Consider the following 17,549-nt stretch of genomic DNA (forward strand, 5'->3'; position numbering starts at 1 on the left):
CTGGCCAAAGAGCGCGCGCTGCCCGGGCTGGCAAATGGGAACGCGCTGCAAGCCAACCAGGCACGGTACCGTAAAAAATCCTATGATCAAGAGAACGTCTGCCACTGCCCGTCGAAGAGAAGCTCCAGCAGCGAAGGAAAAATCATCGACCAAACCGCAGCAATAGCAAATTTAGGATGAGCAACGCGTCTATGACTACCTCCTCTGGCTCACCACCCGCAGGCATCATACCAGCTTCCTTCCACCCAGCTCCTGCCATCCAGCCGCTCCCGCCTACCTCGGGGTATCTACCCGCACGCTGGCGGGCGGGGGGCTGCAGAACAGGGGAGCACGTCTTCAGGGAACTTCCCCCCAGCACCTCGTCTCAGGTCGCAACTCCCGAGGACCTCCTTGCATTCAAAGCCAAAAATCAAGTTCCCTGAAACCTTGTTTCTTGCATCAACACCCGCAGAGCAAGGTCCAGGCAGCTCCTGTGGCAGTGCAGGGGAAAGACGGCAGCTCCGAGTGCTCCCCGAAGATTCGAGGCCACAGCTCCAGCGCTCGCTCGGTGCACGTCAGCGACTCGCACAGCAAAGGCTCGTCCTGCCGGAGGAGAGAGCCGAGGTGTTTACCCAAGTCAGCCTGCACCCCTCCATCTGCTGGTTCCGCCAAAGGTGCCGTTCAGAGGAAAGGGATTTCGTGCTGCAACATGTCCAAAATTCACTTGTTTTCAGAGATGGAAACAGAGAAGAATTTTTTTCTTGTCTTTTTTTTTTTTGGTGTTCTCAGTTGGGCAGGCCTGAAGGCTACAGTGGGTTGGATTTGGTTTGGTTTATTTTGTAGTCTGTGTCAACTACATCAGAACATTAGACATAACTTCTTGCAGGAAAGGCATATTTAGCTTATCTGCTAGATTTTGGCTTGCAAATGTCTTGATATTCACCCCTTTTCTGAAGACGAAAAAAAAACAGGCTCCTGGAAAAAGAGGAGCTTTTTCCCCTGGTTCAGAGCACTTGCAGGAATGGCCAAAAGGCCTGGGTGAAGGCGCTTTGTTTTTCTGCTTGAAGCTTTAAATTCCATATTTCCTGAACATGCAAAAACCACCTCAGCCTTGCAGACTGGAAGACACCTCGCACGAAAGTCAGGATAAAGCCACGAGCACGCATGGAACTACCTAGCTGTGGAGCTGAGATAAGCAAAATCAGGACCGAGTGAACTATGGGGCAGGGAAGGGAAGGCTGGAGGTTTGTATTGCAGGCACAAAGCTGGATCTCAGGAGCTTGCCTTGGAGAAGTCACATGAGCTAAAGTAGTTGGATGGAGGCAGCAAAAGCGATCCGAGTTTGAGACAAACATCTCATCTATAAATAACAAAACAGCAACTCACCCCATTTCCAACGGTCTGGCACATCTCACCAATACACTGATATCACTCTTAAAACCGACTGCTCGGGGCATTTATTTATTAGGATTATCTCATCATGAGATAATGCATTCCTTGATGTCTACATTACTCACAAGCATCCAAAGTCCTTAGTGAACTTCACATATTCTCCATTATTTCCTAAATCTTTGGGCAACCGCAAACTTTATCTGCCGCCAAGTCAGCTGAACGCACACAGGGGAAGAAACAGGTACTCACAGAACTGACACCTCACTCAGCGTCCCCACCTGCCATCACACGCGAGCCAGCGCACAGAAATGTTCAAGAAAAGGTGGTGGAAGGCAGCAAAATATGGATGGCCTCCCCGCAGCGCCTGACGCGGTGCAGCAGAAAGGGCAAGTCTCACAAAACACACAAACGCACGCAAACCTACCGATGACAGGGAAGAACGGCGTGTTTTGCTCCTTACTGATCGGGAAATGGAGCGGGGGAAGCTGATCGTTTACCTCCTGGTGTGCTGGAACCTCCGTCTATAATTAGCAGAGACTGGCTGTCCGTGCGGGCTTCCACCGACAGAAGTGCCGCGGGTGAGCAAGGGGAGCACAGAGCGACTCCATCCTCTCCACCTGCTCGATGGGAAACTCAGGCTGGCCAAGCCCTATCCACGCAGCAACAGCTCGAGATGCCTTTGGTGGGAATTCACTTCTAACAGCCGCTGCTAAGTCTGAACGTTTCAGTGCAGAGGAGTAATGCGGGAGCCGCAGCTCCTCTGGCTGCATCTACCGGCTCCAGCCCTACACACCCCAGCTCCCGACTCCGGTCGCTGCTGCCAGAGGATTCCCCTTATGCATAAAATGATACTGAGGAACTGGGAGCTCCGTCCTTCACAAGACTCCGCTGTACAATAGTCATACAACCCAGGCAAACCCAGATAGCGTGGCAGAGAGGAAGGCAGAGGTTTTTTCATGACAAAACAGTATCCTATTCCATTAATTGTCCTGGACCAGGGTGAGATCCTTTGGAACTCGGAAAAAAACTAATCACACACCCTCACAAGACACATGCATCTGTTTTTTAAAGGAATATCACACAGCAGCTATTTTAACCAAGCTGCACAGCAACTGATAAAGAGAAACTCTTGTTTCTCTCCCCCTCTGCCAGAAGTGACTTTTCAGAGCAACAAATCCGCCTGTGCTTATAACAACGCGAAGTGACGATACGAGCACAGGCAGACGTACAGCCAGGTCACCAGTTGGTGACTTCAGCTGCTGCTGCTGGCTGGGACTCCCACCCGGCAGCTCCATCCTCTGCCCCCATGGCAGCAGCAAAGCCTCCGGGGGTGCCACGCAGCCACGGGTGTGACCCCCAAAAGTCCCCAGTCCGGCTCAGGTGTGAACCCCCCAAAAGTCCCCGTACCTGCCCGCAGCTCGGCGTGCCCCGCTCGCCCCAGGTAGCAGGGGTAGCAGCTTCTCCACAGGTAGGGGTAGTGATGCCCGGCGGTACCCGGGATGCCGCCCAACCAGCCGCACCACCACAGCAGCACCCAGAACCGCCGCTGCTCCTGCCCCATGACGGGAAGCGAAGAAAAAAAAAACTCCAAAAAAACCCCCCCCACCCTCCCCCACACGCCGCGTCCCGCCGCACGTTAGAGACGAAACGGTGCCGGAGCAAAAAAAAAAAATATAAAACAAAAATAGAAATAAAAATAAAACCAGCAACACCACCACCAACAACAAGAGAAGCCCCAAAAGCCCCGCAGCCGAGCCCGAAAAGCGCCGGGGAGCGCGGCTGCGATGCGCGGAGCGGGGCGGGGGCGAAGGCAGAGCCTGCGCGGGGGCGGGTCCGCTCCGCGCCGCCCCCGCAGGTGAAGCCAAGCCCGGGAGCGGCCCGGCCGCCTCCCCCCGCCCGGCCCCGGCCCCCCCGGCCCGGCCCGAACCGCCCGGCACGACGCGTTCCCCGGGCGGAGCGGGGCGGGGGGGTGGGACACACGACGACTGTCATCCGTGCCCGGGCTCCCCCCCCCCCCTCGCCCCGGGAGCCCCCCCAGACCCAGCCGGGTTTTCCCCCGGCGGGGGGGGGCTGGTTCACGCCAAACGGGTGATTTTCCCCCCCCCCCCCCGTGCAGGCGAGCGCCCCGTTCCCACCGCAGCGCCCTGGAACGAGCCGCGGGCGGGTGAAACCGCAGCGAGCGGAGAACCTTCACCGGGCTCCTCTGGAAATAACGAAGCGCAGAAACCTTCACCGGCAAGTTCAGGCTCAAGGGAGGAAGAGCCACCGTGACGGCTCCAAAGAAAACCACGATGTTAGCGTTTCCTGTGAGACAGAGCCTAGAATTTTATTTTACCTTTTTCATTAAACCAGGAGTAAGAATAGCTTATTGGATTTTCCAGAGGCAAGCTCAAAAGCCTCATTTAACTTTCTGGAATGTTTTGAAACAATGTGCTCGCAGGGTCGAGCTAGGGGAGAGCAGGGCCTGCCACTTTGAGACGTTTTAGCAGTATTATTTGGCTGTAGTAAAGTTCCAAATTAAAACTTGTGGTTTAGGCTGCAATGAATAGTGTTCCATGAAAAATTTTGAAACGGAGAGAGAAGCTGAATCCAGGAAGAAAATAACAATTTAAGGTTATCCTGCAGCGGTTTCTGAAGGAAGGTGGACTCTAGTCACGAGTGCCCTTTGCAGACCGTTCCAGGTTCCTAACGTTGCAGGGACCGCCTCAGCTCGGCTTAGTAGTCACCCGTTGCAACAGTCCACATGCTTCTCATTAGGATTTTGAGCTGAACACAAATATCTGACCCCAAAATTTGTCGGTTACTCTGTGGAAAAAGATGTAACCTTTCCGAGAGATGCTGCAAACTTTCAGACACGGTCTGCAGAAGGAAAATCGGTGCAAACTGCAGCCTGGCTGCTTCGCACGCACCTTCCTCTCACTGCCTCGTGGGTCTCCACCAGAGCCCCCCGAGGAGATGCTCGGCACTGGGGGAGAGAGGACACGGGCCAGAAGAGGGACAGGCGGAGGGGAAATGCTGGAGGGGTATTACTGAGGGGCACCAGGAATTAGCCCGCACTCCCCAAGCCCCGTGATGGCCCGGCCGCCCCGTTGCATTGCTCCGCAACATGCCCCCGTGCGTGCAGTCGTACGCGGCCGTCCTGCCAGAAGCCACTTTTAGATCCACCAAATGCTTCACCCATTGAAAACTAACACATCACCAGACGTTGTGTGTTTTCATTGCTGGCCCTGGGAGGGCTCCCTCCGAGCAGCGACATTTACGCCATCGCAACGGCGAGTGCTGACACTTTTCCTGTAAGCGTTTCCAGCGGTGCTGACAGGCAGAAATGAATGTTGCCACAGAGCTATGAAAAATGGTTTAGACCGACTTCCTCAGTTCAGTAGGGTTATTAAGACATTGTCTATATTAAATTATCCTCGCCTGGAATGCGGATGAATCACAGCGAGCGCAGTTCTCCAAGTGACTCCCTGTCTCCGCAAGCACCAACCAAAGGGACCTTTCCGCTGGCTCCATGACCTGGAAATTCCTCCCACCCGGGCACACGCAGCTCCCGACAAAGAGCGCTCGCTCCGTGCCCTGCAGAAACCAACGCTAGCGCAGCCGCCGGTGCTCAACAAATTATGTGACAAACTTGTTCAATCTCGTATTTTCTTACACTGCTAAAAAAAAAAAAAAGAAATAAATAACGATGAGAGGCTCCGACTTTTCCAGACGGCTCGGTGCTGTAATACTTGCATAAAAGCACACCAGGCTTGAACATAAACTGGATCCTGCTTATGTAATAAGTTATGCTTGGCCAGGTTTGAGCCAGCTCGAGCTTCCTTGTCACCTAATTTACTTCAGCTGATTAAGTACTACGAGTTGCTTTGAGTATGGCAACACGTTACCACCAGCAGCAAATCGTTACTGCTTCCTGCAGAGCCGGCGAGAGCGTTCGCATCCAGCCGGGTTCTTCAAACAGTTTAGGGAGTTCACTCCCCACTTCTCTCTCCTGAGCGTCTTTCAGCTGAGGTCAGGGAGAAGTTTGGCACCTCCCGGGTCTCTCTACATCGAGAGGAACCTCAAATTCTGATCTGTTCAGCCACGACGTCTTGACTCCGTGGGTGAGCAGCTCGGGCGCTCTGACGTTGTGCCGTGCTGGGCCGCTGGCTGATGGCGAGGCAGCGAAACTAACAGTGCAGGAAATTTAACACGCACCAGCCACGGGCTGCACGCCGACACGTGTGCCAGGCAGGTTTCTGAACGCCCCTATGTGCACGTAAGGAAAAATTTAACTGGTAATTAAATGGAGAACCCTGTGTGCTGAATTATGTTTATTACACACAATCCAGCTAAAATGTGAATTTTTGTTTAACTTTGGAGCTAATGCCCTTGTCCTACCAAGGCTATGAAAAGCTCGAATCTGCTTCTGGATGTGACGTGGCACTTAGAAGGATACAATCAACAACAGTTGGTGATAATCATATTTTACAGGTTTGGTTCATGAGCTCTATCCGCTGCCGACCGGGCTGAGTTGTCTCCATCACGCCTATCACTGGTGCAGAGCCCTGTGTGTACTGACTCTTCCAAAAGCATGTGCAAGGGTCCTGGTTTTCTGCAAAACCTCCTTCAGCGAAAGAAGAAGGTTGAAGGTGAAGAACGACTTAGTACCGCTGCAAAAAATGAGCTCCTTTCCCTGGGACGAGACTTAAACCTGAATTGAATATGGCCAACGGATATAGAAAAGGGGCTTCCACATCTTTCAAGTCCCTAACGTTATCGTGTAACATTGCGTAGCGGAACCTCAACAAGATGTTGTTCAAACAGACCTTGAGCTCCCCTAGAATGTGCCATACCTCAAAAATCGTTGTAAAAAAGAAAACCTGTTTGTTTCCTGTAAAAAACCCAAACCTCTCTACAGAGAGTTCTTCCACTATAAATAAAATTAGGAACACAGAAATACTTGAGAGGCTCGTGGTCACAAGAATAGCCATCCTATACTCAACAAAACAGAAACACTCTACAAGCACCCAAGCCAGCTGTACGTTACTGATACTGGTAAATCGTGTGAGAATTAGTAGCGTCTAAAACACATTTCCTCGCAACGCCAGATCACTAGAGCTCAAGTTCAAACCACGTAAATAAAGATGAGAGCCGGTACCATCCAGGGACTCAGTGCCAGTATTAAGTCAGCTTGTCAGACAGATCCCAGATGGGTACAAGAGCTAATTGGCTCCTTTCCTGGTAGCACGAGCAAAGCAGCCCAGGACCGAGCAAATCCCAGGGAGGATTTTCTTTCTAACTATAATCCCTTTAGCTCAGAAGTGAAAACAGACTGGAGAGCCAAACGCTGCCGCTGCTACTGCCCGTCTGCCCGTTCCATGGGTAAGAGCAAGCCAGGAGTCGTTCTGTCAGGCACCAGGGTAGGTCTGAGCCAGCGGCGTGCACGCACACGCGTGGACGCACACGCGCGTGGACACGTACCCCCACCCCGTCCTGTGGTGGGCGCTGGGCAGTGGGAAATGGCGGACAGCGGGAAGGAACTGGAGGGTCCTGGAGCTCAGATGTCGTCGCGTGTGACCGTCTCAACTTGTCATCGCGCCCGACAAGTGTGCCAAGCTCTGGACCGCCAGACATTCCCAGGATTTCTTCTATTTCTTTGCAGCGTTGCAGGAGGATATTTACACGTGTTTCAAGACCCCAGTCATCAGCCAACCAATCCACACCCTGGCATGAAAGAAATTCCTTTTATTGCCCCTTGCTCCTGCAATGGCATCCCCCACCTCCCATATTTCCACTGAGAGTGAATCAACACGACTTTAATCAAGGCTGGGCAGGAAAAGAGGCAAGTGCTCCCTGAGCTGTAACATCCCCCTGTTTCGGAACAGAGGTTAGGTTGGGAAGTCCTCACGTAGCTGAGATTAAGTGTTTTTCTTCAAAAAATTTCCTACCTTTGAAGCAAGCACTGGGTCCTGGGAGTTTTCTGCCTCTCCACACAAAGCATCCTGCTGATGTTACTGCGTAGCTATTTGTTTAGCAGATACTTCAAAGAGGAGGACTCCGAAGAGGCCAGCTTGACGTCACTCCAAGCCGGGCAAAAGCCAGGAATCAAGTCACAAGGGTGAAGCAAGTGAACTGCCGGCCTCTGAACCCACGACTCGTCTTCTCAGGCCACCCTCAGGAAAAGATGCAGAATCCAAACCCTCCTGTCCCACACGGGGCCACAAAGGGCTCCAAGTATCTAACCTCATGGTTTGAAGCCCAGGCTGCTTTACTCAGGCTCCATCAGGACTTTGGTCAAGAAAAGCTGAGTATTTTGCAAACTGTAAACCTTCATCAATGCCTTCGGTCTTTCCTAAACTGCCCTGTCCGTGCAAACACAGATCTAATCCCGTCCACTCTTCATATGTTCATTAGCATGGAGGGTATTTGGAAGGAGTTTCTTATCTGATGTAAAAATAAAAAATCAATATAAAAAGTGGTGAATACAGCAGTGAGACTGACGGAGAAGTGCAAACCATGGGGAGGATAACTAACACCCACTTCGCTGGAGACGTACACGCGAGCAAAATGGGAGTGATGTGGCCCAGTGCAAATTCTAATCCCAGTTAATTTAGGACTTAATCCTTCCCTGATTGAAAGCTGCAGACAGAAGTAACGCATGCAGAGCGAACGAGGAGCTCCAGGGGGACGATGGCACCGACTGCCCCCCACAGCACCCGACAGAGTCCGGCAAACGGCAGGGACCGAGGCGGGTTGCCAACTCCACTGCAACAAGGGGGTTAGAGGGAGCACATCTAATTACAAATAATTCCATAATTCCAAGAACATATGCAAAGGGATTCACATCATCTCCCCTAAAAAAAAAAAAAAAAAAAGAAAAAGTTAAAAAACCCCGATTGTTTGTTTCCACCAAAATCCTGAACCTCTTAATCATCTGAGAAGCTAATCCTCACCAGGGGAATTCTGGGGAAACTGAAAATATTTTAGCTTGGCTAAGATAAGGGCAGAGCTGTTTATTTCACACATCTCTACAGTGGTACAGAGCCAGGAAATACTTCTCAGTTATTTTCAACAAAACAAGACAAATGTACCAAATTGGCAAGAAAGTGACATTTTTCTGCAGAATTCTTTAATGTCCAAACCGACACCCACAGAAATGACTCTTTCCCAGTTTGCCAGCAATCTTTGTTAATTATTTGGAATACTTTTGGACTTCTGCTAAGCAAACCAGTGCCAAAAATACGTGAGACCTCCACCACAAACACACGGCCACCCTAGGCAATCCACAGAGTACCCTGCAGCCGCCGTTTGAAAGCGGCGCTTGAGAATACGTGGCCTGCAGGAGCCCCGCAAAGGTGGCCTTCCCTGACACTGCCAGCGAGTCCTGGAACTGCAGGACACTCCAAAAAATCTCTCTTGCTCTTGGCTCTGATAAGCAAATAGCTTTTTTGCATTTTTCTGACTCTCAGCTCCAGCCGACTCGAACAGGCAGCACTTGCACAGCTGATAACGCCCAGGGAGAAAGGGAGGGGGGATCTACCCGGCGCACGACAGCGCAGACTCCAGCCGTGGGAGCTGACACGGCGACGCGACGCGAGGCTCGCGCCGGGTACCACGCCAGGACAAACCCCACCTAGCGTTTTCACTCGACAAACACGAGATCGCATCTTCTCTCCCACTTTGGTTTGGAAGCAGCAGATCTAAAGCAGAAGACGGGGAACAACGTCATGACACGACTCTGGAGGAGACACCTCATCTCTTCTGAAGCAACAAAACATGCACCATCGGCTTCAACAGGGCTGAGCCCTCACCCTGAGAACGTCACTTCTGCCCGGGTCAGGCTTCCCCCGACGGCTGCCATCGACACCTCTGAGCGGGCAGCAGACAGCGAGCGCTTTCTCTGGACGCCGAACGCCGTCAGAAGAGCACACGGTGCGAGAGGGGAACCCCGCCAGCCTCTCCTTCGGCCCCCCGGCTCCCGCGCCGGTGCCCCGCGCAGCCCCTCGCCCGGGGAGCCCCCGGCCCTGCCTGCGCACGCCTTCCCGTCCCGCTCCAGCCTCAGCCCCGCCGCGCCCCGGCGGCAGAAGCTCCCGACAGTGTTGCGGCACCGGGACTGGCAGCCGCCGTTCCCCGCCTCGCACTCGTTCACGTCTGGAAGGGAGGAGAAGGGGGAGCGCAGGTGAGGAGCGGCTGCTGCCAGACCCACCCGCACGGGAGCAGAACCAGCTGCCTTTACTACAGCTTATTTCCCCGTTACGGACTTTTCAGTGCCAATAAGAAGAAAGAACATTAACCGGTACAAAATTACCCCCATCGTTACCTGCTCAAACACTTAAGACGCCGCTACCCGAAAGATTCCTATCCTGGATGAGCACCAGCACTCACATGGATAAGAATATATTCATCATCAGAAAACAATGCCTCACTCCGTCATGGCAGTCTTGTTTGTGAAAATGAGAAGACAAAATTGTGGTTTATGTTAAAAATCTGTTGGTTTAGAAGTTTTGCTTTCTTGTCTTAAATCACAGTGGTAGAACAACTGCACCTTTCCTCTAAAATTCCTTCAACCCAACCCACACAAGTTGCTTGAATAGCATTAATGCGGAGAGGACTAAACTAAAAGGTTGAAAAAATCAGGATATCCACATAGTACAGCTTTTCTACTAATTTTTGTAACTCCAGTCCAGAATAAATCACATTACCCTTCCCGAACCAGAGATTTCTCTTCCCCTCAGCGGGGTGTGGGCCAGACCTTTAAGGAACACGGAGCACTTTTCTCAAATTACCTTTTAAACAGAGCAAATGACTCATCACCAGGTGAGAATGGAGGAATCAACACCCCCTTGTTTTCCTTGTTACCTACACACAGGCTCCCTCCACTCCTCAGTTCAGCTCCGAGGGATTCAACAACTGGAGACCCAAACGAGCCACAACCTGCGCTTCCCCTCCCACTCCCAAGCATCATCCTCCTGGAGTCCATCCCCAAGCCATTAATAAGCACTGGAGATGGTTTCCATTCAGGCATCTTCACACCTCACGAAAACACGAGAGCTACTTCAATTAGTCCCCAAAAAAATGGACAGCCTGTGCTGCCAAGGCTCCCGGGTGGCTCCACGACCCCGGACTAACAGACCAAAGTCCCCAAAACCTGCAGGCAGCAGCTTTGCAGGGCAGCATGGGCAGCGGGACCCGGCTGGGCGGACCGGGAGCCTCTCCCAGGGCCGGGCTGCAGCTCCCCGCTCCCGCACAGCCCATGCATCCGAAATACGGAATGCTCAGCCGGGAGCATCGCTCCCTGCCCCAGCCTCTGAAACACCTTCTGCCTACAGAACGGCAGAGGGAACGGAGACCGGTGAGGAGGAAACCTTGCGCCGCACCAACGGGAGGCCGCTTTACTCTGCTCAGTTACAGATCAGAAGCGACGCCAGATTGGGGAATGCCAAGGTTCGGTTAGACATGTGAATTATAGGGGGTGGGTGTTCAACAAGATTTATCAGTTGTTGGCAAATTCTTGACATTTGGCACGAAGCAAGGCACGCTAAAATTTATTTGTGCTTAAGAAGCTGCTTTTTTTTGCTCTGTAAAGAAGCATTTCCTTCTTAAAAGATACTAGAAAAAGGGAGACAAATACCATTTTAAGGCAGTTGGACGGGATGGAAGAATAACGAGCTGTAGCTTTGCCAGAAACGCATGCTTCAGCCATACTGTACTCTGTACATTTCCTTCTGCTACTGCAGATAAATCTTGGTTTTCTTTTGCTCACCCAGAGCTGACAGAGCTTGCGGTCTGTCGGGAGCCAGCCCCGTTTCCACCCGCTCTTAGCTCGGAGCCTACTGAGCTCTGCTGCCTCCCCGGCCAGCCGCAGACAGGATCCTTCAACCAGGCTGGGCCAGGCACACACCGGGAGCACGCACAGCCCCCCGCAAGGCAGCCAGCCAGGGTTCCCTTCGGGGTGCTACAGGGAGGCAGCCTCGGGCGGCCGCGTTACCAGCGCGTCCCACCGAAAGGACGAGACAAACGGCATCGAGGTGAGCTATCGCATTCTGTTCCGAATCACCGGGTTGCAAACCGGGGACCGCAAAGCGGCGCCGAACGCCTGGGCACCATCCCCGCAGCCGCGGGGAAACCGCGCTGCTCGGGCTGCTCTCGGCGGCTGGGTGAGGTGCCGTGGGCGGCGAGCAGCTCCATCCCGCCCCCGGGGGCTGGGGGGCAGCTGGGGCAGGCGCCCGCCGGCCCGACCGACACGCAGCCACGGTCTCGCTCCGTCGAACAAGCCCGCGTGGGGCAGGTGGCTCCCGCGAGCGCCACGCGGAATTCCACTCCAGAGGGCAGGGGCGGCGGACGCTGAGTCGGGGGGGCGGCACGAGGCGGCGCAGCAGCACTCGCACACGCAGCGTTGGCCACGGGTGTGACAGGGATGGGGACAGGGGTGGTGCTGGGCAGAGCCACCGCTGCACCCTGGGCGCCCAGCGCTCGCTGCCCGCAGCGCGTCCCCCGCCTGCGGAAAAGCTCAGAGGCACCCGGGCAGCGATGCTCTTTGTTCGGCACAGACAGGCCCTGCGGTGTCTGCGGGCAGCGCACAAACTCGTCAAGTCATAAGGAATTAAATGTCTTACCGGCCAAGACCAGAGGTAGAGAAGGAGAGTGATCAAAACAAGGCTGATGTGATCAAAGAGACCCAGCCTTTAATTCCCTCGGCCTCTTCTAATTCAGTCCTGTCTGGGCTCAGAGTTCCCTAACGACTTCTGAAACACCAGGCTGTGCAAGTTTTGTTTTACTTTTCAGAAATCCTAAGACCTGCTAGAGATTAACGAATCCCCAAGGGGTTTTATTTGCTTAATCCTCCCATTGCAGCAACCCGCCAGCGCTAGGAGACCCACAGTTCATTCCAAACGCTTTGTGTACGGCAGGCTACCAGGCGGTTGGCAGGAGGGCTACCCAGCGGTTCCCTCGCCTTCTCTCCGACAATGGATTTTCACACTACGGGCGTTAAAACTATGAATTCCATAACTCCTTAAAATTTAATGAGATTTTTCATGTACTGTAACCACCTAAATGCAGTATCTGTTTGGAGAAAGGTGTGATACTGTCACAGCTGTTAGAGGAAGAGTTTTTTAACCCAGTTCTGGAAAGCGGCTGTTCATCAGTTGAAGGCTTTCCTATTTTCACCAAAGATCTGGCAAGACTTACGCATACCGTCCTACTGTGAGCTGCTCCGAAGACAGATGCCAGTGACACTAACAGGTCACACAACAGACCCTGTTTTACATCTTACAAGAAAAGCGATTCAAAGTGCTGCGAGTGACGCTTCACAAATACAAGAGAAAATTCTTGTTCCTGCTCTGTCCATTGTTCCTACAACCATTATCACATGGGTTTTATTTCCACAAACAGGATCGGTGGTTAGACGCATTGACTGGGCAATGCAGCATTTCAAAGAAATACTTACTGACTTGTTACGGAGAGCAGAGGGGGAATTTGGAAATGCGACCCTGTGGGATTTCGTAAAACTTAGAGAAGGCTTAAGAATTTGAAAACCTGATGTTTTAGAAGTTAAAAGGGCAGCTGGAGGCAATGAAGCATCTGTCGTGCTGAGTTAGGCAAGGAAAGAGGAGTAAGAAAGGCTTATTGGTCCGTCCACAATGCAAGCAGCCTGCCAGGAGCACTCAGGGAGGAGTTTGTGATCCAAAATTTGTCTGCCTCAGTTGAGCTCATCCTCATCATATTTCACGATTGTGCTCAGCTTCTCACGCAGCAACACCTTAAAGCTACGCCCCTGACATCTACCGCTGCGGAGGAGACCTTCCTGAGGCCGTAAACCCCAATTATGATCTTATGAAGGATTAGACACAAACCGTAAGGGGAGCGGGAAATCCATCTAAACACCAAGGAACAAAGCAAATCCAGGCAACAAGGAGCGTGTTTCCCTCGAACGAACACCTACGGAGAACAGCAGCTGCATTTTGAAAGGGTTCGAGCAGCCGTTTGCTCCGGGTGGGCTTCGCACGGCGGGTCTCATGCCTTACGTTCCAGAGGCAGACGAATGCACAACCCAACCAACTCGACCAGCAGAAACCACAAAGGTGCCTTCAACTGAAAACCTGACCTTTTCCTGCGCCCACACCAGGACTCGACATCATCCAACTCCGAGCAAAGCCACGGATCAGCCACGGGCTCTCGGAAAGGCTTTGCTGTCAGGTCTCGCAGGCTCTGACGGAGAGGAGTTAGTCGGTGAGCTGGAAGGGCGCTGTAGCTTTGCTGGGATACAGCTGAAGTCTAGCATATTTGAAAGCACTTTTTTTGTCATATTTTTTTTTTAACAGCAGCTTTTGTATAAAGTTCCCTTTAATCTTTTAAATGGACACAATCTCAGCAGCTTCCCCGTAAGCCGTAAGTTTCCCCAGAAGGCTGCAGCGAGGGCAGGGGTTATTCTTGCCTCCACCTTTTGTCAAAAGAAGCGTTGTGGCTAGACTCTGCAAACGCTTCCAGTTTCTCAGAGCTTGTCTCCATCACAGGATGATGAACCTTCCTTCCACCGTGACAGAAACACACGATTCATAAACAAACCGAGGAGCAGTCCTCAGCCCCCAGCTCACCACACGCTCGGCCTCGCCGCTGCCTCGGCCGCCCTGATGCCCATCCCCATCCCAGCTCCTGCTCAGAGCTGACGTCTGCTCGAACTCGGGTTTGATGTCCCACCGCCGCTTCCAGCGAGGGACCCCGGGTTCCTGCAGGAGGGGATCCCAGCGGTCCCCGCAGGGCCATCAGGCACAGCGTGGAAGCTCACATCAGGGGAAAGCCCCGCGCTGGCCAGGACGTGGACTGGGAGGCTCAGCGTTCCTCCCCACACCTTCTCCTGCACCTCCGTCACCCACACGCCCGAGCACGCTCCCGCCGCCGTTAGCACTTCGGAGCAGCGATCGCCTTTGCACTCCAAGGGCATTAGTTACCAGGGAAAAGTGGCTCTGAGACACTAACGGCCCGTCCTTGTGGCAAAAAGCGGGAGGAGCTGAGGTTAACTATTCTGCTGCCATCAATTTGGGGCTGTTGGGCCATCCTGAGTTATAAGACCTTTGGACAAAGGATACCTTGAGATTGTAGTGAACCCCCCAGCACAGAAGTATGAGATTTATTTTGCCTCTGCCGGGCAGCCATGAATCAGCTGTCACCACCAGCCAGGTGCCACGAACCAGGCGTGGTAAAGGCTGGTCCCTAAATCAAACCCAAACCTGCTGAAGCTGCAAGCTAACTAGGAGCAGCTGCGCTGGAATTGGTCCCCGCGGGCCCTCGGGAGGAAAGATTATATATTATTCCCTGGAGGTTGTCGTGCAGCTTTGAAACAACCCAGTAGTATTTCAGAAAGGTGGGATGGCTGCAGGCGTTCCCTCCCTCGTGAGCTCGGCTCTCACTAAAGATTTGAGGCGTGCACGCCCCAGGCCGCCCACAAGTACAAACACCCTTCTCCTTTCCCCCAAGGAACGGCACATCAGGTGCCACAGGCAGAGCTGCAGGAATGGGCGCAGGTCTCGGGGCAGGCTGTGTTACGGCGCTTACAGCCGCCGTACCAAGCCACGCCGGGCACTCTGAAGCACCAGCGCCAACCCAGAGCTGCTTCGCCACCGTCGCTGTCGGCTGCTGCAGCCGAGACCCGACCGTGGCCCAGGACCACGTGTTCCTGGAAGCACCGCCTCGTGTCAGACATTTTTTGCTGCAACATCAATCCTGCCCGGAGCTCTCTTGGACTCGTATTTCCTGACGAACTCAAAACTCAGTTCAAGTTCACTGAAAGGTCTGAAATTCTTTCATGGAAACCAGGACCAGGTTTGAGCACGAAAAGGGCCAAGTTACCTCTTCCCACTGAAGCCCTGCAACACTCGCAGGTCCTTCAGCCTTCTGGTAGAGGATCCAGTCAAAGTACGTTGTTCTGGCTAAAGGCTTGGGCCTGCCCAAACTCCATAATTCAAATCCAGCCTGAGAGACCGTGATCCTCACTTGGGCTTGACCATGGCACGTTTTGGTTTTTTACAAGACAATCCCGGGGAAGCCAAGAGCACAAAGCTACACCTGGCTCTACAGCAAGGTCGGGAATGACTGCCAACAGCCTTATCGGTGCTTGGAAAGGCGACTGCGGGTACACAGTCACCCATAAACGTTTGGGGTTCTGGATAAGTCTGCTGCAGATTGCTCAAAACCTCAGCTGTGGAGGGGAGGGGTGAACGGAGGCAGGACTGCACCGGACCGTGCCGTTATTCGGATGCAGCTTCTGTGTCCAGATGACTCCTACAGTTCCTATCACCCAAGGAATGTCACTTTTCACCTGAGTGGGATGATTTTCCAAACTGACAACAAAGTCAGTGCCCAAGAACACCCCTGAGGCATCCTGACCCTCAGCAGCGAAAGGCGGCGTTTCTGCCCTCACCCGTTCGTTGCGGTAACGGAGCAGAGGGCTCGCCTGGCAGCCGGAGCCCGCGCGGTGCTCTGCGCCATCCCCTCCGTCGAGCCCCTGCAGACCCTTGAAACCAAGTATGGGTCGCCTCGAATCACACCCACAGGCTCCACCTATACTTGATTTCCAAGGTCACGCACGGATGTCAAGGAGCTCCTGGAAAACTGCTCCCTGAGAAAGGCTCCTTCCTGTCCTTAGTTCGACCCGTACCTTACTGAAGTGCCACGTAAACGCAAATAAATGCAATGTGAAACTTCTTACAAGATTCTTGTTAAAACTCAGTTTCAATTAATCTGCTTGTAAAATACACAGGCTCGCTTTTTATTTTTTTAAGGAAGAGTCAGGAACAGATAAGAGAATATTGTACCGAACTTCCCTTAGGTAACACCATCTGTGCTCACTGAACACCACCGACCTTCAGACAATTCACGTCCCCGCTAAACCAAAGGCAGGCAGGACTCAGCAGACAGACATACGTGCAACGTAACAGGTAAAAATCTGTTTTGATTTCTGCTCATTCCCCACACGGCTCCTGGAGGAGTGAGCACCACTGGTGCCTCGCGGGGCAGCACCCCCCGAGCCCCCGGGCCGCGGCTCCGGTGCTTCGCAGCCCAAACCAGAAGCGTCTCCGCAGACACACGCACGGCGCTACACGTCAGATGCAGCTACCGCCTCGCTCTTCTAGCTCTGTGCTCCCTCCAGGCAGTGACAGAGAGCCCTGCTTTCTGGGCTGGCTCAGGAATGCCCTTTCAAACGGATCAACGTACTGTTCTTGGGCACGGACAGGAGAGACCAAAGGCCGGGTTCAGGGGTTACCTTCGGGACGGCCGTGGTGTTAGTGCTGGGCTCAGGCACTCGCTCACGGGACCATCTGATGTCCTGTGCTGACGGTGGCGGTGCCCATCTGCACCCACCTGGGTACTGCGCTCCGGCATTCACAAACTCACTTGGACACCTTGCGCTGGAAAAGGCTTGAAATAAAACGCTGGTGGCAGTAGGTATTGCTGTTCTTTGTGAGAAGCCCCAAGTCATTTTAAAGAAAACAGAATTCAAGCACATCTGGTATTTCATTTATGGAGGTTACACACTCTCACATGAAAGAAACCATCCCCTTAAACTGATAACAACCCCCCCCACTTTTCCATCTGCCTTTGGGCTAAGAGACCATTAATATTCACGGCCTATTGTCAAGCGACTTTACAACACCTTGTAAAAAGGCCTGAAGGAAGCTCAAACGCTGAGAGGCCCCGGGGTTTGTAGCATCTGGCTTTCCCTTGAACAATGGCTGCCCCTTCCCAGCACACCCAGAAAACACACCATGAAGTGACAGGGTCATCTCCCAGCTCAAAAGCGCACACATCAGCCAAGTTTTGGGGACCCAGGGCAGAGCACATGACCCTCGACAGAAAAAGGAACGTCTCTGTACATTATTCTGAGGACCCACAAAAGGTAAGTGCGCTCAGACCACACAAACCATCTCAGCTATCTGCGTATTTGCAATTCGCTAGAGAGGAGGACCAGGGTCCAAACTCTGCTGCCAAAGTGCCAACCTCTTCCCCATCCCTGCAGGTCATTTTTTTACTTGGCTTAATTTCTCTTAATGGAGTAAAATCACCCAGCGTGGCAGGTGAGAGAAGCTGGCAGGACATTTTCTCCGTTCCACTGCCAGCTCTTCCCGGCTGAGGATGGCAGCGCTGGAAAGCGCTGTGGTAGCGACGCACTCATGGATAATAAATGAGCAATTACCTGT

General features: G+C 53.1%; 1 protein-coding gene across 1 annotated transcript in view; it reads right to left on the minus strand.

Annotated features, from left to right (window-relative positions):
* Nucleotides 1–17,549, minus strand: part of MEGF6 (multiple EGF like domains 6) — a 96,637-nt gene that overhangs the window by 44,185 nt on the left and 34,903 nt on the right. The window contains exon 5 of the mRNA XM_086476042.1: nt 9,382–9,504. Coding sequence (XP_086332168.1) covers nt 9,382–9,504 — 123 coding nt within the window. The remainder of the gene's footprint in view (nt 1–9,381; nt 9,505–17,549) is intronic.

Source organism: Leptosomus discolor, chromosome 20 (assembly GCF_034619465.1).
Source record: "Leptosomus discolor isolate bLepDis1 chromosome 20, bLepDis1.hap2, whole genome shotgun sequence".
NCBI classification, from domain to species: domain Eukaryota; kingdom Metazoa; phylum Chordata; class Aves; order Leptosomiformes; family Leptosomidae; genus Leptosomus; species Leptosomus discolor.